General features: G+C 38.4%; 1 protein-coding gene across 1 annotated transcript in view; it reads left to right on the top strand.

Annotated features, from left to right (window-relative positions):
• The window catches only part of TRPM3 (transient receptor potential cation channel subfamily M member 3), a 536483-nt gene that overhangs the window by 320050 nt on the left and 192388 nt on the right, over positions 1-24045 (top strand). The window contains exon 7 of the mRNA XM_019626368.1: positions 17139-17313. Within this exon, the coding sequence (XP_019481913.1) occupies positions 17139-17313 (175 nt within the window). The remainder of the gene's footprint in view (positions 1-17138; positions 17314-24045) is intronic.

Raw genomic sequence — 24045 nt, 5'->3', positions numbered from 1 at the left:
CCACCTCATCTACCCCTGCCCTCTCCCCCCCCCATCCGCACCTTTCTCATGCTTACAGTTTACTTGGAAAACTGCAAAAGGTCCTCTTAACTTCCCTCAGCCAAGGTTACCACTGAGACAGTAACTGCCGGAGCCTATGTAGTCCCTCGCAGGAAGAAGGCTTCAGTGCTCCTGCACTGAGGAAAGCCAGTGGCATCTTTGCTGCAGCTGATATCACTGGTGCTCAGGGCGCAGCAGCTTCAGGTTCCGCAGCCCAAGAGACATTGCACAAGAGTCCCCCCACACCAGGTGTCTGTGCCAATCCCACCCTTATGGAGCTTACACTTGGGTGGAAGGAGACAGGAAAGTAAATAAGTAAAATATATAGTGTGTTAGAGAGTAATGAGCGCTAGGAAGAGAAACAAAGCAGAGAAGGCAGAAAAGGGAGTGCCGGGAGGGGGCTGCCATTTACAGAGGTGGGGAGGCCCCACTGAGAAGGGGGTGTCTGAGTAAAGACTCGGGGGAAGCGAGAGCTTGCTGTGCGGTATCTTGTGGAAGACCATTTCTGGACGAGGGAACAGCAATAAAAGGCGCTGAGGTGGGAATGTGGGTGGTGTGTTAGAGGAACATCAGAAGCCCTGAGTGGCCATGTGGCATGAGTGAGGAGGAGATGGGGGAGGGCAGGAGGCCAGAGAGGGAAGCCGGGCCAGAGCCATGAGGACTGGAAGACCTTTTACTTGCATGTTCATTCTGTGAAACGGGATCTTGCAGAGATGTGAGCGAAGGAATGCCTGGCCTTTTGTGTTTCAACAGAATTGCTTCACCTTCTGTGCTGAGAGTAGCCTAAATCAGGAGTAGGGATAAAAACAGAGATATCGGTTAAGAGAAAATGGCAATAATCCAGGCAAAAGCTGGTGGTGGCATAGACTTGTGGCCAGGGAGGTGAGAAGTAGTCAAATTCTGGCTATCATTTGAAGGTAGAGCAGGTAAGATTTACCAGTAAATTAGATATGAAGTATGAGAGGGAAAAAATAAGTCAAGGATGATTCCAAGTTTTGGGGGGCTGATTAGCTAGAAGAATGGAGTTGCCATTTATTAGGATGGGGAATACTGTGAGGGTAGGGATGGCAGCTATGTGACAATATCAGGAGCTTAGCTTTGGGCATATTTGAGATGTCTCATAGCATGTGTGGAAATATTGAGATGGATGCAGTTATGTGAGACTGAAGTTCAGTGGAGATATTTGGTCTGGAAATATAAATATGGAAGTTGTCAGTGTGAAGACAGTGTATGAAATCATTTGAGTGGATGAGATCACCAAGGGGGTGTGTGAGGACAGGACAGGAGGGGACCAAGAACTGAGCCTCGGGACAGTCCTTCTATCAGAGGTCAGGGAGATGAGGAGGGGCCAGTAAAGATGAAGAGGAAACAGCTAGTAAGGTAAGGGGGAAATCAGGGGACAGGGCTGCCTGAAAGCCAAGGGAAGAATGTACAGTAAAACCTTGGATTGCAAGTAATTTGGTTTGCAAGCGTTCCACAAGATGAGCAAACATTTCTAATACATTTTAACGAGGTAAACAAGCAATGTCTTGCAATATGAGTTGTTTGCTTCTGGAACAAATTATGCTCGCAAACCAATGTATTACTGTATTTCCAAGAGAAAGGAATGGCCAACTGTGTCAAATGCCATTGACAGGTCAAGTAAGAAGAAACCTGGCAACTGACCATCTCGGATGTTGCGAGTCCCTTCCCCCTGTCCCAGAGTTAAGGAATTTTCTCCCTGTCTCACCTGTACCACCTCTCCCCGTCAAAGACATCTGCCTTTCTCTTCCCCCACTTCAGGATATCAGGGGCTTAGGTTTTCAACAAAAGCTACTGAGGAGGTTTCAGGTGAGCCATGCAAGCCTCTCCTGAGAAAAGACAGTCCAGTGGGCCCTTTTTGAAATGAGGAGAGGGAAAAACCAGTGGAAAACAAAATATAAATGAATTAAAAACTGTACAAATGACCCTGCTACACAATAAAGATATTCTTTCCTTTTAAGCAAAGTGTCAAGTAGAGAACGTATTAAATATAGACAAGCAATTTCCAGTGATGAAACCCCTGTTGAAGCAGGACCAAGTGGTAAGGGGTTCCTTTTTAAATAGTTGGTTCTATGCGCAGAATTGCCAGAAGAGTGCATTTCTTCCAGTACAGGCATATTACATCAATCTTGTACGACTAGAACAGGTGCCAGTGTTTGGCTTATGCGGTCAGATTTCTAACTTGGTTAGTTTCTCATTGATCATAGATAGGCATACTCAGGCTCGGCAAACTAACAGATGGTGTCTTATGTGAATCATTTTTATCACATTCGTTAGACCCAAAGGTTGGCAAACTATGGCTGGTGGGCCAAATCCAGTGTGCCATCTGTCTTTGTAAATAAAGCTTTATTGGAACACAGCCATGCCCATGCTCTTTCTTTTCTGTACCATCTATGACTGCTTTCAAGCTACTGTGGCAGAGTGCAAAGGAGACTGTCTCGCCTGCAAGTCTGAAAATATTTACTCTCTGGTCTTTTACAGAAAAAGTTTGCTGACTCATGGTTTAGACTTTAAAAGAGAGTGTTGGAAACATAACATGGGTGTTTCAGTCCTACTCCACAGGCTTTCATCTTCATTTACTCCAGGGGCACATCTTAGATTTCACTTCTTTTCACAGGCAGAAGTCTGTTCTCTGTGTAGCTTTATGCCAGGGCATTGGTTTCCCAAGTGTGGTCCGTGGACCGGAAGCAATAGCATTACCTGGTTATCTTGTTACCTTGGGAACTTGTGAGCAATGTACATTCTCAAGTCCCATTCTAGACCTGATCAGAAACTGTGTGTGTGTTAACTGCCCTGTGATTCAGATGCTTGCTGAACTTGAGAGCCACTGTGCTATAGCAGACCCTGATAAGAAGAGCCGAGAACTGACATGGGCATTTCTTCACACTCCTTCTTATGATAATTTTCAATGCTAGTTCTTTGCACATTAGAATCAGGTTTTTGAGAGCAGCCCTTAGAGTGCTACTTTGTTGTGTAGCACATTAGGATAGCCCACTTTCTAGAATGATGGTACTGGCACTTATTACTGCAGTCAAATGATTTGTAGTAGCAGCAGTAGGAATACGCCAAGTGGCTGTTTCACACAAACACGGCAGAGCAGGATAATGAGGTTAAACCCCCCCAGTGATTAAGGACCCAAAGTACCCATTGCATGGCCCTAGGCCATGACTGTCCTGTGATTCCTCATCATGCACTCTCATGTGCTTAAGTGATAGAATGTAATGAGGCGTTTATTTATAAGAGAGACAACTGGAAGGGATTTGTTTCCAGCACCATCACGGCTATGCTAGGACATGAGAAAAACTTTAAGCAGATTTTTCCCCCTATAGGATTTATGCAGGTGCTGCCTATTGTTCTTGCTATTTTCCTTCACTTAATGATCTAATCCTTCCCCGCTGCTTCTTCCCTCTAATGTATCTAGAAGGACTAGCGCCGCTAATGAACAGCTGTGGTTTAAATGGAGCTAGAAACCTGATCCCAGAAATCACAGAGGGGGCAACAGTGAGTTGTGGCCTTTTTGAGCCAGGAAAAGATGTACCAAAGGCACAGTGAACAAACTCAGGCCCCTTTCTAAATCTCTGAGGTTGGCATCTATTTTTAAAATCTGCCAGAAATGAATTTGAGCCCTAAGACATGAGAGAGAGAGAGAATGACCATATGTACTGGTTTGTCCAGGACTAAATAATTCCAGTTTATACCTGTCATCCCAGAATAACTATTAATGATGACCCCTTCACTTGCAAAAGAGTCCTGGTATTTGTATGTTAAATTATATGGTCATTATACAATTTATTTCTTAATTATATAAATTAATTATATAATTAAGAGTGCATACTGCATTTTTCTAATGGGTCTCCGTTTGAAACCCGGCTCAGACGTGCAATTTACTCTCTATGCCTCAGTTAATTTAACTGTAAAATGGGGATAATAATATCTCTATCACAGGGTTGTTGAGCAGATTGGGTAAGCATATGCAATCCGCCTGACTGCGTGCCCACTACCTGGTAAGTGCTCAGCAACCTCTACTTCCCCTAAGGGAGAAAGGTTGCCTTCACTCAGTTGGCCCAGTGAAATTCACTACACAAAATCTTTCACAGCAACCTAGAGATTCATAAGCAACCTTGCTTTGGCTCCATTTTTCATTACTGTTTTTCACATGTTGTATTTGTCATTTCCTTTTAAGGAGCTATGACATCAAGAAAAAATTATCTTTCAGAGAAGGCCATATGTGCACTTAAAAAAATAAGTTCGTGTTAACAAACTTGAATTGGAGGTTCAAGTTTGTTAGATGCTGCCACAAAATGAAGCCAGGAACAGAAATGACAGTATTGCAGTTCATGAAGCTTGAGGAAGCCCAATAAATTTTACTTCCCTCTTGACAGGACAAATTTCAAATTGACTGAGAGTTGGACACTGGAGTCAGGCAGATGGAGATCAAAATGTCATTTTTATTAATGATGAAATTGTTGGAGATAATAACTTAGTTTGAGGGCCAAATAGATTCACCTGCTCACCTCAGTCCCGAGACAGTCAACCAGAGGAGAAATTTGGGTCTACAACAGATACTTTTACTAATGTCACAGACTGGCACTAGGTACATGGGGGAAAAGGAAGAAAGAAGCTAAATCCTCACTAAAAGACTTTTAATAGATTAGTTCTATCCAATCAAGAAACACAGACATTGGTCACCACTAATCAGATTCCTCAATTCTACATTTGGAGAGGAGTAAAGACCTAGGGGTTAGGTGTGTCACGCTAAGGCAGCTCCCTTCACATGGAAACTTGAAACCAGAGGAAAGAAGGTTTCCCATGACATTGTCATTTGTATTTTTCACTAAGGATTTATCCACAGTAAAGATTTGATCAGATTGGACTTAGTTATTAGTTACCTTTTGGAAAAGATGCCCAGATAATCGCATAAAAGTGTATCACTTTTCCCAACTATTGGTTGGAAATGGGATTAAACACTATTACTAGATCTCAAATAATCAGTACCCTTCTTTTGTCTCATGTATAATAATAGCAGTTGGCTATTTTAATAACCTTGGTGGTGACTGAAAGTCATTCCTAGCCTACAGCACCTTAGCTGCTAAAACGTATCAATCACTTCATAGGGAACACAATTTAGGTTTCCATTTCAGCCACAATTCCCTATTTATTTCAACTAGAGGAAGATAGTGCTCATGGACATCCTTCCAGCAAGGGGAAGAATGTAAACCATTGTTTACATCTTTCCCCTCAGTGTCCAGGATACAGGACTCCAGCTGGGTCCAATTCTGAAAAATAGCAAGGCTTCAATTTAAAAGTACAAGATAGCCGAACTGAAACTGGCTGTTCAAGTCCTGAAAAATCTGGACTCTTCCAGACTTAATCCAGATGGACAAGTGAAATGTGAACACCCACCCATGTCACTCACCAGGTTCTTCTCTAGGTCCCTGACCACTGCTGAGGCCCAGTAATTAAGGCCTGTGAAAGGATGCTGTGAGGCCACTTAAAGGGCTACCATCTCCACTTTCAGTAGCATACATCAATAGGATTGAGATATGACAGTCCCTTTACAACCACCAATTTATTCCTGTCCCTTTGGCTGTGTTAGTCCCAAGGTGGTGACACTAGGCATTGGACATCTTAACTTTGCTTCCTTTCTCAAGCATTTATTTGAACTACCTTCTAAGTGTGAGGCTTTATGAAAACCAGAATGTTGCCTAAGAGGGGTGGGGTCTCTGGCCCAAGGAATTTACAATTTAGTGGACAAAACTTCCATTAAAAACAAGGCAGAATAAAATTACTGCCAGAAGATATATAAAAACAATAGCAATGGGACTACAAAAGGGTGAATAATTAATACTGCCTGAGGAAGTTAGGAAGGGCCTCTGGAATGAGTAACGTTTGAACTGGACTTTGAAGATGGAGTTGGGGTCTGTAAGGGACCAAAATAAAGAGCACCTCTCTTGCTCATCCAAGTTCTGAACAATGTGAGAAATAAAAGCAGTGCTTGATGGAACTCAAGTATCACTTTAGTTGGGGGACCAGTTAAAAGGTGTGGCTTTAAGTCTATTATTGGCCAAGTGGGCTTATTGACTCCCTAGAATTAGGCAGAACCTCACAGCGAGCCTTCACCCCCACCCCCCACCCCCCACCCTACCACACACACCTTCAGGGGGAGGGCCCCTGGAGGAGCCAGGCAGTCTCAGGTTTCCTCCAGGCAGGCAGATGCCAAGAGGAAGAAAAGCCAGGCTAAGGGAGCAAACCTAGTTAATCTTAAATTTACCAAATAGCTAAGTGAGTAAAAGAGCATAGAAAGCCCAAGAGTGTGTTTAGGAACATTTCCTCCTCATGAAATCAGGAATAGGAGAGGTACTCTTCTCTGAAAATTAGGATGGCTAAGGGGGAGTTAAAAAAAAATTCCTAGATGGAAGATCATGAAAATAATCTGATGAGACCAGAATCAGAGTGATAAAAAGTTCTAGAGGGAGATGAGACTGCAAATTAAGGTTGGGTCCAGAATATGGGAGCCTTGTCTGTCACACAAAAGAATTTGGACTTTTATCTATAAGCAATGGGAACCCACAAAAGATTGTTACAGAGAAGACTGTGTTTGTGGATGATAACTAGCAGTTATGCGGTGATTGTTGTGGAGGCAGGATTTTCAGGAAGCAATTTCAGTAGTCTACTGCACCCATGAGCGTAGAAACTGGGCATTTGGCATAATTCCGGATTTCATGAAAATTTAAATCAGATTTGGGTGCCTTGATGCTTAGGTTAGTTGACTGAGGAAAAATTGCTTATGTCATAAAAAATTCTGTGGAAATAACTACATTGTCATTTAACCTATGAGAAATCAGGTTATACTTGATGGTGATTCAGTGTCTTGCTTTCCTTCTGTACCCAATTTTAGTGATAAACAACTACATGTGGAGCACTACATGTGTTTTTCTATATACAGAAAAGAGATGCCCCAACATAATTAATGAGGTAAAACTTTAGGAGGTATATAAGGTGTATACTCATTGACATGGGATTTTTAAAAAAGCAAATGCTATAAGAACACACAAATGAGAATGATTAATTCTGCCTCGTGGTGGGGGAGAATTAAAGGGGGGGGGACTGAGGAAGGCTTATCTTTGAATGTAAATAGAAGAATGAATAGCAGTTCCTCACCAAGAATAAGTCAAAAAGAACAACCCTCAAAGAAAAAAATTGAACTTTCTGCATTTAGGGCAGAGGAAAGTAATTTCAATCACCTTCAACTGATGCAAAGAGATTTTTAAAAAATAATTTTGGAAAGGCAAATTAATGCACATACCACCAGCAACATTCCCCTCTCCTGCTATCTACCTCTCCCACCCAGCTCTGCTCTGCATCGTGGGTTAGGTCTTTCCATGGTTTTTCAATCCATAATTCCCTTGGCTGCTCTGCCGCCTACAAATTCTGCCAAGAAGCCAAAGAAACTTGCACAGGCTGTGAGCCTAGATCCTGGCACAAGTATAGGGGAGTGTGGGCAAAGTATTATAAAGTAAAATGAGTTAGAACCACTCCGATTACCTTACATTTGAGAAGGCAAGGAATGCCTTTTGATGTGGGTTTTGAACAAAGCAGAGACTAAGAGACTAGAGCTTTGTTTGGGCGAGTTTTCTTGTAGACTTAGATCAATTACATTAAAACATTCAGCCTGCGAACAATAGCCCCAAAGAAAATAGTGCTGGCTCCTTCCTTTTAGGAAAGTAATACTTGCCTTATAGCTCAAGGGATTGACTCTTCGCTTTCTATGGAAACGATTCATGTGGCATGTTGCTTGAATGTCCTAGTTATATACAGACATTAATAGCTGAATATTTCAATCAGAGCTCTCAGGCCATAAGGGAATAACTGTTTCCCATTGACAAAGTGAAAAGCTAAGTTAGTTCATTAGCATGTAATATACTTGGAGTCAGTTTATGGTTTATAGGTTTTGTTATTTGGCATTTAAATCTTTGTCCAACCCACAGAACTCAAAAGACTTAATAAGCTGATTGAAGCCCTAAGGAGTGGGGTGCCCCTAGCAGAAGGCATCTGTGGGGTGATACAAAGTCGCCTACCCCAAAATGGAAAGTTTTAGTCTTTTGGATACAAGATAAAGGAATTGGGCTTCCTAAGCATATCATTGGTCTGTGCGAGAGAGTGTAAACTTTGGAAGAGGGTTTTTCAAATTATTTATTTGTCAGAGAATCCTTTTGGCTTAAACATATAAAATGTATTTATTTTACTTCCATCTTCATGCATCATTTATACATTTATAGAAACATTTTATAGGCTTAATAAATATAAATAAGAATCTTTATATTTGTGTTTGTTTAAGCATATTGTTCTTACTAAGTGCCAGGCTCTATTCTAAGTGCAGTTATAAATAATAACTTCTTTATTACTCAGCAAAACCCTATGTATTATGTACCAGCTAGCCGTATATGTTAGATACTGTGTAGAATACCAAAAAGTATTTACGGTATGTCAATTTATACCAACATGTATTTCTACCCTACTAGGATTTGCATGTTTCCAAACAATACGTTATTAGTTTTTGTGATGTCTAGTCATGCTGCCAAAGTTTATAGTAACAGGGAGGTAAAGCAAACTAGTGACTCAGGCTGAGAGGGAAAACGGGAATCAACAGGAGGCCAGCAGACAAACCAAAGTACAGGCAGTCATGGGACTGGGAACCAGAGTCTGAGAACAAGAACAAGACAGATTCAGCCCAGTGCCGGACAGGCAGCCCACAATCTAAGGAAAAGCCTCAATCTGAGACAGTGAGATAGGCCAAGGCTTCCGGAGTGGACCCCAGATAGAATGGAAGTGGTGTGTGAGGAAGTGCTTCCAGGACAGCCCACTGAAATCAAGGCAAAACCCCAGCCTTGGGCTCACAATGCCACGGACAGAACAGGCAAAAGTCCCAGACTCCTTTGTATGGAGAAGATGATTCTGCTGCCCTCCAGGAACCGAGGATAATCAAAGAGGAATAATAGCTCTCTCTGCTCTTGGGCTTCCAGCTCTCCGAAGAGGGGATCAAAATCCCTTCCGTTGTTAGGGCGAAGTCTCTTGTTAAACAACACATGTGACTCCTTCTTTCTTTAAGTGAGAGAACAGCTCTCCATCACTGGTAACCAGGCTTCCCACATGAGCATCAATTATGCTGCAAAATGAAAGCCCGTCTGACGCCTGTACAGATAGGAGTTTTATGTCCAATTTCGACTTGAATGTTGCCTCTTAAAGACCCACTTCAATAATAATAATAATATCTGCTAGCCAAAATTCCTCTTTTACAAAGAGCCCTCAAGGACTCTTTCCCTGCCAGGGTCACCATGCTGAGAAAAGGGCACATGAGGACTTTTAGGGTAGGTAAGGATGGGTGAAGCCTTCTGTAGAGTGAGCAGAGGTGAAACTAGAGAAGAGCGTGTTTGGTAGCAGTAAACAGAAACTCACCAAAATGGGTAAAGGATATTTTTTATGAGGAGGCTGAAATGCATCTATAAGAAGGCTGGCAAACTATGGCCACCTCTTTTCCTATGACTCATGGGCGAACAATATTTTTTTCACTTTTCAATGATTGATAATAAATCAAAAGAATATTTTGTGACATATTGAAGCTGTATGAAATTCAAATTTCAGCATCCATATGAATTCCCTTTTTCTCATTGGTAGACCTATAGTACAAAAAATTGTATTTTGAAATTCATCCATCAAAATTCTGTATAAATTTGTTTTCTCTCTTGTTACATCAGTACCTATACAATGTTCTCAGTTTGACCCATTGCCCCACAAAGTCCAAATTATTTACTATGTAACCCTTTATAAGAAAAAAAAAATCTACCCCTGGTCTATAGGGGACTCTATGCAGGAACTGCAGCCAAGTGACGATAACTTGGACTAAAAAGTCACCACAATCCAAGAAATCAAATCTCAATCTCTCTCTCTCTCTCTCTCTCTCTCTCTCTCTCTCTCTCTCTCACACACACACACACACACACACACACACACACACACACACACACACATCTTTTGTCTTCCCCTCTCTCAGGCCACATGATCTCTCCTCAGTGGTGCCCTCTACTCCCTTCTTTTCTTCCTGCATACAGACTTCTTTGCTTGTTTATTCACCCTCACATGGTCTTATCAAAGCCACTATTAACAGAGGCTTTACTCAAATGTAAATGCCCACCCAGGTCCTCCCAGTTACTTACCTTTGGCCCAGGGTCTCCATTCCAGTTCCAGAAAGGCAAATCTGGCCCACTGCAGGTCTGGAATCAACCCAACATAGAAAGAAGCCAAGTAAGGCTGTCCTTCTCTGCTGTGAACAATTTGATTCTCTGGTAGGGAGTGTGGATAGGGAGACCATGGTGGGTGTTTCCAGTTCACATGCCACAGAGACCTCTGTGACTAGCTTATAAGATTTTAAGATTTTCCATTCAATCCACTCATCCACTCCCTCAGTTCTGTCCTTTGGCCTCTGATTGCTATACAGAAAAGCAAAACAAGAAGACAATGTCCAAAATGAAAGCCCGCTGGTAGGGGCGAGTACAGAAATACCTGCAGCACTGATCATTCACAAAATAGATTAGTTCAACAATATTGAAAACAAACAAAAAATGGGGCTTGCCATATTAATTCAATAGATTTTATATTCTCAGTCCCCAGGATAAGAATTGCTCTCTCTGCACCATCATTTTCAATCTGTCACCGCTGTCTGACAGAAGCATTCCCATTAATCCAAACTATATCTTCAGTGTCTTGACAACCTCGTATCCCCAAATGTGCTGAGATTGTAAATGCCAAGATATCCTGAAATATTGGTATTAGCTTTAAGTATGTAAAGATTGTACATGGAGGGAGTCCATTAAGTTAAATACCAATAAGGGAGCTGTCATAGGGATTCGTGTTCACGGAAAATGATATTTAAGAGATTCATATTATTTTTACCCCTACCTAGCCCTAAAGTAGATTGGACATTTATGCCTTGGGAAGTCCCAACCTCATGGAAAGACCCCAGCCCTCCTTCAAGGAATTTCTTTCCCACTCGAGAACCTTAAGTATCTAAAAGTGAAGCATCTCACTATGGTTTTACTTTGACTGCTTAATAGTGGGTGTGGTACTTTATATTTCCAAATGCTTTCCTAAGCATCAGTTGAGGTGCAGAGTTATAGTGGCAAAAAAAAAAGTGTAGTAATAATGACATACATCATTTCTTTGCACTGGGTCTGGCATTCCCAACTTAGTATATCATCAAGACTCTCTAAAAGATATTTGGGCTTATTACCCATTTCCAAGTAAGATCAGACACACTCCAGTTATGGTTCTGTTGTCTTGAATAGATGATGTATCCTACCTAAAAAACATGGAGGCAATATCTAAAACACCTGCTTCCATAGAAGACGAAAGAGATATTCTATTCTAGTTAAAATAATATGCATTTTTATATTATCCCTAGATATTTTGGGGGGCTCCCTCTGTTCCTTAGAAGCTCAAAGATTTTCAATCATGACTTATTTTGCAAAATAGAGCATATTAAAATGTTCTTTCTATAAAATAATATTCTACAGTTGTACCTGAATATTCATGTACTGGGAATCTTTCTAATTGTAAGAAGCACCTTAAAATAAATAAACAAGACTTGTTTTGAATGTTGTTAGTTAAAAACAACTGATTACCAGTTTTATGTAGTTTTCATACATCCACCCCCAAATTACTAGGCCACAGAAGAGATGCATTACAAGTTAAGGGTATTAAGGATCTAACTCTGAAACTATTTGTGGAAACCTGTGGTATTGTGCAAACTTAGGCCCTTATTTTTCAAAAAGACAGTAAATTGGTGCCCATTAACATGAGACAAATAATTTGACTGCTGCTCTTCCCATCATTATAGTGATTGCTAATGTGTAAGTTCTGTTTGAAAAATGCAAGATCTTAGGCTGTGATTTTACGGCCCCATTATGTAGTCCAAATACAGGAGATAGTAACCAGTGTTCAGTTTGTCGAGTCAACCACTGAATCAAAGACCAGGCCATTCAAGTAAGAATTTGGATGAAGGCAACATGTTTAATGCTTTTAAATTTTTATGCAAAATTTAATTATGCCATTTTCAATTTGTGCAACATAAAACATATTGATAAAGTCTCCCTATATGCGTAATTTTAAAGTATGTGAATTCTCCACACAAACTTTTAAATCAAGAATCAACGTTATTCCAGAGCTGATGAGGCCAGTGTATTAACTGTGTCCATGTTATTGCTACTTGGCTTTAGCTGTTAAACACTGGCAACCTCAATCGTGAATTACTCAAGATCTTCAGGAAGTCATCTCTTACACACAGTTAGAACCTTCTTTCTAAATGACCCATATTATAATAATCACATGCTCTGTGGTCTTGGTCATTAAGATTTAGCTAAAGATCAATCTCAAATGTTCTAGCTCCATGTAAATATGAACCATTTTCCAACAGCAAATAAATTATTCCTTAGGCCCATAGCATTGATCCCATATAGTGATGTTGACATAAAACCAAAGAATTAATTTGATCAAAATTCTGTTATCTGGGCATTTCACTACAACACATTTCACAAGTGACTGAGCTGAGCATAGATTGTGGTCTCATGGGGAGAGAGAGAGAGAGATAGAGAGAGAGAGAGAGAGAGAGAAAGAGGAAGAGAGAGAGTCTTTTGGAATTTTGAGACATTCTTCTATTCCTGCTACCTCCCTTTCTTACAACACCCAACCCAGTCTTTGTTTAAGCCAATTTTGATACTTTCTGCCTTATTGGGAGCCCAGGCTGAACAGCATAGCAGTCACAACAGAATGTGACAAAAGTCCAAGAGGTTATCTTCTGCAAAGAACAATTGATGGGGTTCAGTTTGTAAGTTGAAAGGCCTAGGTCAACCCTGAATCCTGTAGAATGTAGCTACTAAGTCTATTACTCAAGCTCACATTTTTGTAGGCTCTAATGCTCCCAGTTCCAAAATTGCAAAAGCTAATGTGTGGCAAGAATCTTGCCTCTTCCTTCTTAAACAAATCTACATTGCTCTGAAATGAAATTCTAATGGAAATCTCTGAGAGCTCCTGCAAGTCTTTGGTTATGAAAGAAAATGAAAAAATATTGTAATCAACTAAGGAATTAACCTACTTTTCCCGAAAACTAAAAGGACAAGTATTCACACACAATAAAAGGTCCCCAAGGGATATAGATAAAATGAAAACATTTTCCTGAATAATAGAGATTATATATTTTTTTAAATTGTAAGTCTAAACAACTATTTTTTATGAATGGTCAGTGGGTTTAGCTGAGCAAGTCATATATTTGTGAGGATCTTCAAAGGAATTTATATTAATTTTTTATGAGCTTAAAGAAAATGTAGTGGGCCCTGTGCATGCAGCTGGATCTGCAGTAGATTCCTAAAATGTTTTTTATGTCACTAATAAAAATATATACCATTCTTGACATTTTAAAAAGTTTTGTTTTACTAATGAAGTTATATACTACAGGTTTTATTTTGTAAATTTGTGAATTTCTCTAGATTTCTTTTTAATATTCTAATTCAAAGATGTAATTTAGAAAATAAATTATGAACAGAAGAAACAAAAACAAATAAAAACAGAGAGAGGAATGAAGGGAGTGAGATATCCTATAGATAGTGCTTCACCCTGGAGAGGTTAGCCAATCAATAAAACTGTGCAGCAATAACATCGTATACTTTCCTTGGGCATAGAGTTTTATTTAAAAACCCACTCTGGAACTTGTCTCAGAATCAGTGAGCTTCATAAAAGAACATAAACTGATGATGCTCTTTGCAGATATGTCACTGTGCTTAATTTAGGGTGGGGTTTTGTTGGGGTCCATCAGCAAGTGTTTCATGAATAGGCCTCAAGAATGCATGAATCCCTTGAAACCGCATAGAAATATTTTTGTGACTGTTCATAGATGCAGTTATTTTTCTCAAGGAAGGGTCACTAGTTTTCATCAGATTCACGAAAGTATTCTAAGATCCTTGTCTCTGAAAGTTAAGAACGATTGCTCCAGGTCATTAATAATTATTTGATATCATTTTCTTTTCTCAGAAACAAAGGCAATAGGTGTGTGTGTGTGTGTGTGTGTGTGTGTGTGTGTGTGTACGTGTACTGACAGAAAGGCTTAATGTTATGATATATTAGCAAGTCTAACGTATACAAAGCATGATATTTTTAGGCCTAACCTGATTCTCTACCACCCATAACTAAGAAATCAAAAATGCTTCTGTTTTAGGCTATAGGGGCTTTTATGCTCTGTGGAACAAATTTCCATGTATTATCACTGAAAGAAATGGGAGAATTTGGAGGCACATATATTATTAGATAGATTCAATATTTATGAAAAAGTAGATCATATTGTAATGCTTTGCTCCATCCAGTTTTTAGCACTGAAATATATACATATATATGAGTTAATATAGTTTTTTCATCATTTTAATTGATAACACTTTCATTCCAAATGTAAGAAACCTGATTATCTAAAATGCTTCTGTATTTCTAGAGGTTATAACAATTTGATTCCTTGAGAAACACATTGGCTGGAAAGCAACTGTCAGTTTATTGCTCTCAAATCTTCCTGTGAAAAATGATCCTTTGCACCTATGTATCTTCTCAAAAAGACTGTTTTCTAGCCATCTTGCCTATTGTCTGGTAGACTCTAGATCACTGGACCATTCTAGAAGTTCTGTTCTAGGACTTCTCCATGAGAACACTGAGTGGATCACAGTTGGTTTGTGAATTGGAGTAAAGAACCCACTGACAGAATCAGCACCCAAGAGTCAGAATTTGGCAAAGGCCTCTCTTAGAACATCCTAGAATGAGTCTAAATATATCACTGGGTAGAACACATCAGGTATAGCAAATTGTTCCTGATATGAAGCAATATGCAAGCTTGTGCTAAAACAAAGCAAGGGGGGAAATTAAATAGTATAGTATTTGGGTAAATACCTCAAAAATAACTTTAAACATTGGAAAAGAGACTCTTTTCCAAGACAATACAAAATACAAACCTATACAGGGGTAGGTATTTTTTGTCAGCAAATTCTCCTCTAAAAGAATTTGCTGTATTAACATTTCAAATTAGCTGTTAATCTTCAAAGGGCCTTTCAACAGAATTTTACTTAATCCCCATAATCAGCAGCAATGGGAAAAGGGTCTTCTTCATAGACACCCAAACAGAGCTTTAAAGTGACCTTTTGTGTGAGTCTTTAGGGGCTTTTGGATCAAAGGGGAGCAGCACAGCCTTCCAATTCCTTCTCCTTGGATTTGAAGGAGTAATTCTGAAAGCTTATCCATGCACAGAAAACTCTGATGGAATCCCAAGTCATCTCTCTCTCCTAATTCCTTCTAGGGAACAAAAATAAATCTTGGCACCTTGCCTAGGTTCACAATGATCATTTTCTTACATTTTTAAATGTAAATTTAAAACAACACCCATTTTGGTATAACTGGCTTTTTGGATCACTCCTTTAAGATAAAAATCAAGCCAGGAAAAACATTGACTTAGAAGAGAGTAGGCCCTTGAAGACAGATGCACTTTAGAAGTAAAACAGGGCATACATGTCAAATAAAACTTCTTATTAATGGAGTGAGAAACCAAACCCCAAACTATTATTTCTCACAGGGAATCAGTTTCTTGAAATAATATAAAACCATAGCAGAAGGGGGAAAGAGGGAGAACTGAGATGACTAAGGTCTGTTTTAGTTCATGTTTGTAGAAGTGGTACAGAACCTTGATTAGTTCTTTTTTAAGATAACTGCTTTGTTGTACCCTCCAAAACCATCTCATTTTTATGGTACTGCTCAATTCCCTAACTATCCTGAGAAGGTAGAGTGCGAATATACAGTGTGATACCAAATTGAGCAAAAGAAATCTGTTCAATCAACAATGATGATACTTGAAAATGAATCAATTTCTTTCTTATGTCTCTCATAGACACTTGTTTTTAATATTTCTCTTCAATATGTTAGGTTGAACCATATTTAAGTGCTGATGTTAGGGCAGTTGTTACTTGAAAACAGCAGTGTCTTATGGCTCAGCATAAATAGCTTAAATACTTTAGGGAAAGTCTGGGAAACCTCTGAGTTCAACTGAATTTAACAAATACAGAGAGTGTCCAAAAAATGTATACACATTTTAAGAAAGGAAAACTGTATTAAAATTGTAATACTCAATATGTATTGATAACAAAAGATGAATACAAGTCACATATGACTTCTGCAATTACAAGAAGTGCTCAAAGTGGTTACCATCAGCATCCAGACACTTCTGATTATAATGAACTACTGCTTGAGCAACGTTGACCAAAGTGTCCACCTGCATACATTTTTTTGGCACCCCCGGTATATACTGACCAGCCCTCATGTGCTTGGCACTTTGCTCAGTAGTAAAGGGTGCAATAATGGCAGATGGCAAATGCTGTGTCTTCTGGTACCTTTTTATGACTATTATGCTCTTAGAAATCAATAATCAAGCTTATCATTTATGGTCAGAAATAAACCCATAATTTAGTGAGAGTTGACTCAACAAGTTAAAATATGCCCCCAGCTAATTTTGATAGTCTTTAATAAAAAGAACCATTTGGGCATTTTCTTACCACTGTGATGGCTTCAGGAAGATGGCATTTTTTTACTTCCCATTATACATATAAGAAACTGAACCATTGGCTACATACAAGACCTGCTTAAGATCACCTTTGTGTTCCAATATTTTTGCAGCTGGCCCAGTGTTTCACCTACTAATTGATTCCTTTCTCACCTCCTCCCCCAAGGCCCTCCCCTATAAAGTATGGTAATCAGTACCTTAACTGACCCCAGCCTCCTGGAAATTGTTAGGAGAGGGCGGAGTCAAATAGACACTCTGGGGGGGAAACATTCTCCTAAAGGGTTTTCTTAAATTTTTGCTTAAATTAGCCCCTCATATGTTATTACTTCCCCCTGTGCTCAGTAATTTTAGTTTGTGCTTTTTGTGTCTCTCTTTTTGTTTCTTTGGTTTGCTGGCTTTGTGTTTTTTTTCTCTTTTTTCCTTTTCTTTTCCTTTTTTAATGCAGGAATTGGTCAAGGCGTTCCAGTGGTGGCGCTCATTGTGGAAGGAGGACCCAATGTGATCTCAATTGTCTTGGAGTACCTTAGAGACACCCCTCCGGTGCCAGTTGTCGTCTGTGATGGGAGTGGACGGGCTTCCGACATCCTGGCATTTGGGCATAAATATTCAGAAGAAGGCGGGTAGGTAATTTGCCAGACCGCATGGGGGAGCTATGAGTGCAAAGCCTGTGTTCCAAGCTTGGGAGAGAGGGTATTAGTTCATTAAGATATTTGGCATGGGAGGGTGGTGGGGATGAGGAGGAAGACCTATTCTGAATGTCCTATGAAGTGGGAAATTCTGTGAATGCTACGCTAGACCACACTGATGATAAAACAGGACGAGGGGAAGACAGAGGCCAGAGACGTGGTCTCCTTTCTCTTTTCTTCATTTCTCCTTCTTTCTTTTCCTCCTCGAGATAAGGAGAAGCAGGAATTGGGTTTTAACACATGAAACACAGCTGATCTGGACCATATAGTGCAGGCAGGTTAGTAACCTGGGAGAAGCTGAAATGTACAGCTTCCAGACTAGGCCATCAAACACCAACATCACCAAGTGCCTATGTGTTTACAAATGCTAAATATTTACAAAAACAATTGTCGGCCTGTGACGTCAGATCCCTCTAAATTGGCTTGGCAAGTCGAATCTCTATAAAGGGAGCCATTCTGGCACTGTATAAATTCCCCTTGAGCCCCTCATGTCCTTTCCTTGATCTACCAGTTCCCCACAATGCTGTTCTCAACAGTCCAAAGCCTCCAGTTCTGTGGAGAACTCCCCTCCAACCTGAGGTCCTACTCAGTGAATTGTGAAACGGGGCACTCACAGATCAAAGTAATTCATTTCAAGGTGTGAATGAGTGAGTTTAAGGAGAAAAACTCAAGGGAGCCATTAAGTTGAAATAAGGAGCTTCCTAACCTAATTAATTCTCCTAACACATGAAACTCATGGGAAAAGGGAACCCAAGAAGAGATAGGGATGTTTTCTTCACCTCTTCTATAAATATACAGTAAGTGTTTCCTATGGGCCACACACTGAGATGTGAAGAATAACATACTCTTCCTACCTTCAAAAAACTCATAGTATGTCTAGTAAGTAGACAAGCTTGTAATTATAATAATAAAAGGGACAGGTGAGCTCACCTACTTCAGGGAACCACCCCCTGCCCTTCCCTGTCCCTTAGAGCCTGCCTTGAAGTAGAGATTCAGCATGACAGCTCAATACCATCGCTTCTCTCCCATTCTTTCATTGTCTTTGCCTGCAGTCCAGCACTGCAGGTGAGCCATTAAATCAGCTCCTTTCCTAGCAAGTGCATGAACCTAAGTATGTGAAAGGAGGAATAATGAACAGCATAGCGCCTCCAGCTCAACACTGCAAACATTGACAGCGATTTTAGGCCCTGTTAAAGCTTTTGATTTTCTTAGGTTAAAGAAACCTAAGTTTTGTGAGTACAAAGTTGGAGTTTGCTTACTGGCAAATTTAATTAAATAACTTTTATCATCTTCTTTGATAGTAAATATTGGTTCTTTTATAGCTAAGGAGATAAAAAAGAGAACATTCATTCAAATGTCTCCATGCCTATTACCGACCAGAATTCAAGATCCTCAACTGTGCTTTGATTTTGTTAAAAATTTACCCATAATTCCCATTGATTTCAGTATAGCAATTTGTTTCTTTTTTCTGAAATAACTAAAGAATATATATATATATATATATATATATATATATATATATATATTATCTTTGGCTTTTTTAAATTTTTTTTGCTTCCTAGTGCTCGTAGTTACTTTATTGCATTCCTATAAAGTAGATACAAGTTTACATTCAGAATGCATGCTTTCTTTGCAGAAAACTAATGAAAATGGAAGCTGTTTGCCTCAACATGTCAGGTTTTCTAGGTCTGTACACAAAGAAAGTCTGGACCTAATGACTACTGTTTGTCTTTATCTGGGGTTGTATACTTTGAAAATGTTAAAACCTTTGCTAAGTTGCCCTTCTTTCTGTTTTAATAACAGAGAAATGGTACACGTTTTGGAACTGGGTGGAACTCTATATTATTTAACCTGTGAGATAGAGACACAGAGAAATTAAGTGCTTTGCCAAGGCCACATAGCCCATGATCCCAGGTCAGGATTTTTTCTGGTGTATTATAAAAATTCACTGAAATGTGTTTTGTGGTATGTGCCTTAGTATTTCTCATATAGCAGTGCTTCAGTGATACTGTCTTTTAAATATATAAATGCACTTAAATTGCCTTCAGCTTCCATTTTGCATTATAATTTATTTTTTTATTCTGTATAGTCCAAAAAGATAACAATCAGTGCATTCCTGGTTGTAAACCAGCGTCCAAGCTGATTAGCCCTACATCAAGTGGGTTCTTTTCCTTCCCCCACCCAGACCATTATACCCCCACCTGAAAATTAAGAGTCAGAAACCCCATGCCTCTTTAACTTTAATAGGCAGTTTTAGTTTTAAAACTAAAGTTTAACTTTAGCTCTAATTATTCTATGGCCAAAATATGCAACCATGACTGATTATCAAAGACTGTGAAGCCATGCATGTAACTAGGGTGGAGATAATGAATTAAGATATAATTTCATATAGTGGGAATTATTTAAAGTTAAAACTTTAAAATTGTAAAGAAATGTTTATAAATAAGTACTAAGAAAATAGAAGCTTAAAGAGAAGCTTTGTATTTGTGAGTGTGTGTGTATATATATATATTTATTTATTTATTTATTTATTTATAAATATATATATATATATATATATATAAAACCATATATATATGGTTAAAAATGTGTTCTTACTACTCCAAGAAGGGAATTATAAACTTATCATGATAAAATGAATTCAGAATGTTTCTGTGTGCTGTCTGAATAACTGCCAGATTAATCATGTTTATTTAGCTTGAAATGAATTGTCTGGCCACACATGTGCAGCCAATTTAAGAAATGATTTCCAAAGAAAATTATTTCGTGGAAGTGGGCTTTCTTTACACACACACACACACACACACACACACACACACACACACACACACACATACACACACAAAGAATTAGCCCACCTAGACCTGATTCATCAAAAAAGATTTCTTGTCTGATTTCCAACAAAGTCCAACAGACTTTGGACATGTTTCACTACAAATAAATATAAATGCCTATCATTTGTTTATATGAACAATTATATAAGTGTGTATGTTGTACATATAAAATTGACTATAGGAAACATATACACCCTGTTTATAAAACTTGAATTGGGATTTAAAATAATTATTTTTTGCTTTCAGTTACTTTGGTAATTTAAACACGATTAAAAATTTTAAAGTTTGTTTATAGGTTGTTAAATAACACAGGCCCAAGGACTATAAAAGTGTATATTCAGCTATATAGTTTGTCATTTTATAACCTTAAAGGAATGAATAGAATCTTCACACCTCTATTTTAACTTTTGTGAACTTGATAGCCTGCCTTTAAATTCCCTGTTATTAGCCACCTTCTAAAAATATGAATTTGAGAGGAAATTGTTTTGGAAGCAAATTACAATTGGCAAAACTGATTAACTTTTGTACATAAGATTACTTGAGGTAGAAAAAGACATGACTATATCTATCATAACACAAAGGGGTTTGGGTAAACTAGGAGATAATTATAATAAATTCTTATTTCTGTCTTTTTCTCCCCATCTCTGCTCTGTGGCACATACCACCTGAAAGAAATGGTCAAACTCTTTATTCCTTGTTGTACTGGATTTTCCATTTCGCATCTGCCACAGTTTAGAATGAGTCACAAGTCACTTTCCCTAACTAAAAATATTATCAAATTTTATTTCTGAATCACAAATGACTAAACACTGCAAACATAAATAGATTAATGTTACCTAAGTAGCATTAGATTCAATTACCCAGATTTTTAAACACCTAGATCCCACTTTATGTTGTGTCTGACTCAGCAAGGCAGAAAGGCCTCTCAGGCAGCAGGTGCCTGAAGTCAAAGTCAGATATTACTTTGCCTGATAATTGTCAACCTAAGTCTCAGATTGCAAAGAAATGTGATCTATCCTCTCATGTATCATGCAGCGAGCAATTATTGCACAGATGAAAAATGTCAGCGTGAAAAGGCATCTGAATGAATGTGCGTTCTGGGATGATGCCCCTCATTAATCCAGATTTTATGACTGATGCTTTTTTGACATGTTTGTCTCAAAATAATCATCTAGGTTTACCATTTTTAAACACCCTAGGACAAGAAGTAGAACTTGCAGTAGAAGAATACCTTAGAGCTTTTAAGTAGTCTGTTCATAACTTTTGGGAAATTATCAATAGGGCAATTACTAAAAGACTGTTCATTCTTTTTTAATCGAATATATTTGACATATGACATTGTGTAAATTGAACATGTACAGTGTGTTAATTTGATACATTTACATACTGTCATATGATTGCTGTGGTAGGGATATTTAGTACCTATATTACATAATTATCCTTTCTTTTTAGTGGATGAGATAATTAAGTTTTACTTGTTTACATTCTTATGTGCCAGTGCAATTTGAATTAGATATTGTGAAGAGAAAATGAGCAATAATACATTCCAAATAAAAACCTGATTTTCCTGTTTAAAGGGAGCTTGATAAGGGTCCCTACATTTTTAGATTAGCTGAGGTAAAGGCATAAATGGAACACAAAGTGGAGATGAAAAAGGAAAAATATGTTGTGTGACTTCAAATTATAAAACTATATCCCAGCAGAGATATGACAAAAGCTTGCTTCTCTCCAAATACATATCAAAATGACCAAAAAACAGGGAAAGTCTCTGGAAAATTAGTCATTTTAGAAACCCCCATGTAATCTGTATTCCCTAGAGCATGTCATTCTATACAGTGGTCACTAATATTTTCTTCTGCTGCTCAAGAGCTTTTAACCTAAAGCTGAAGGCTGTCACAGCCCTATCATTTGTCTCTATAAAATCTGCTGGAAAAAAATTGATAGCGATGGTTTACATTCCAGCATGATTTAGACGTAATTGGAATGTCAAGTGAGCAGGAATGAAACAGATACCAAGCATGCCGACTTCAAGTGTCCATTTTAGCTGTTGTCAATTTCATCTTACCTGTCTCTTTTCTGGAATTTTCTATAGGAAGGCATGTCAAAACCTGATTCTGTTTTTTAACTTTCTCAAAGGGAAGTAAGAGAAGTTGGAAACATCTTGTACAGACAAAGGACACTGGTGGCTTTATAAAAGTTTGTTTTTTTCTTTTGTTTTTTTGTAAACTGTTTTCCAAGTAAGCTTTTATTGAGTGCTTACTATATGCATGGAACTGTTAGAGAATGAGTAAGACATGGCCTTAACTATCAGGGAGTTTATGATGGAGATGGGAACATAGACATGAATACAGATCACTAGGTCACATGGGCTATAATAAATGTGTAAAGTGTTATAAAAGCACAGAGGACAAAGTACTTGAGTCTAGCTTTCCTCACAAGAATCTATTCAATGGAACCATGTATGTTAATTTTCCACAAAATGACCATACAATGACTCTATTTCTCCTCCTCTCCTTTTCCATCAAAAATTGGATCTGAACAGAAGGTCAGCATGAATGACCAAGAAACAGCTAATATTTTGTGCCTTATAAAACTCAGCACAGAAAAAGAATCAATCCGAATAGGATTGAAGGAAAGTTGGTAACAAGTTGTATGAGTATTGTGGTGGTGTTTTGTGTGGTGGTGTGTGTTTGTGTGTGTGTATATATTATAAAATTGAATTATATAGACTCAAATTTAATGTAAATAAATTTAATTGATAAATTAATTTAATATAAAAGTTGATTTAATTATGTATAATTACACATACACTAATGCCTATAATTGTGTGTGTGTGTGTGTTCATTTAAAATATAAGTGAAACCTTAAAGCTAGAACTGATAACAAGTCTTTTCAAATCAATGAATCACCTTTGAATGCTTGTTTTAGGCAAGAAGTTTGCCTTTCCTTGAGACTTATAATCTCATCTGACATAATATAATAACAAATAATTTTCAATTAGATGTTAGTTACTGAGTTCTAAGAAGGCAGAAAGAGCCACAGGTTGGAGTAGAAGATGAAATTTTTATGGAGAGATTACTACTGCAATTTTTCCCTCTGTGGAATGTACGAAGATATGGTTGTATAGATACCTGTATCATCGTATCCAAGTTCCACAAAGCTAGAGTAGCTCCATTTATTTAGGAAAGTGAAGCATAAAATAAATACTTTTGCGTTATAGTTTGCTATTTGATCCCTCTATGTGTGTCAACATGGGGAGAGAATTAAGCATTGACCTTAAAAAAAATTATCTAGAGTTCATAGGGGAAAGTACTAGTGAGGGGAAAAGTTTTATTGATCTAAATTGACCAATCAGGTCTCTATATTGATTAAATTTAGTTTAGAATTGCTCAACTCCAAGTTGGGAAAATATGGCCTTGAACATAAGCAGCAAACATCAGAAACACACAGAGCGGGGTAATCCTTTATGATGAGGAAATCCTTTTTAGGGAACCATTGCCCACAACTTTAGATAAACCACCGAGGACAAGTGAAAATCTCAAAAGTATCAGTTATGCTCCTATTCGCTGAGGTTTGCTTAGCTAACTTTTGGCTGCTTGTTATATAGAAAATGTTCAACCTAAGCGTGTGGCTATTACACTGTAGCCTTCCTGAGAATCACCTGTAAAGTGGTAGAAGGTACAAATTCCCCTAAATATCCTGATTCAGTGAACCCGGGCTGGGGTGCTGGAAAATGTATTTGAAACCAAAACTACAGAAGATTCCACAAGAGGGGTCCATGGACTGCCCTTTCAGAAAATTTAAAATTTATAAACATTAGATTTCTCTTTGT

The sequence above is a fragment of the Hipposideros armiger genome, unplaced genomic scaffold (assembly GCF_001890085.2).
Source record: "Hipposideros armiger isolate ML-2016 unplaced genomic scaffold, ASM189008v1 scaffold_668, whole genome shotgun sequence".
Lineage (NCBI taxonomy): Eukaryota > Metazoa > Chordata > Mammalia > Chiroptera > Hipposideridae > Hipposideros > Hipposideros armiger.
Note: the sequence above shows the minus strand (reverse complement) of the source record. Positions and strands in the feature narration are given on the sequence as shown.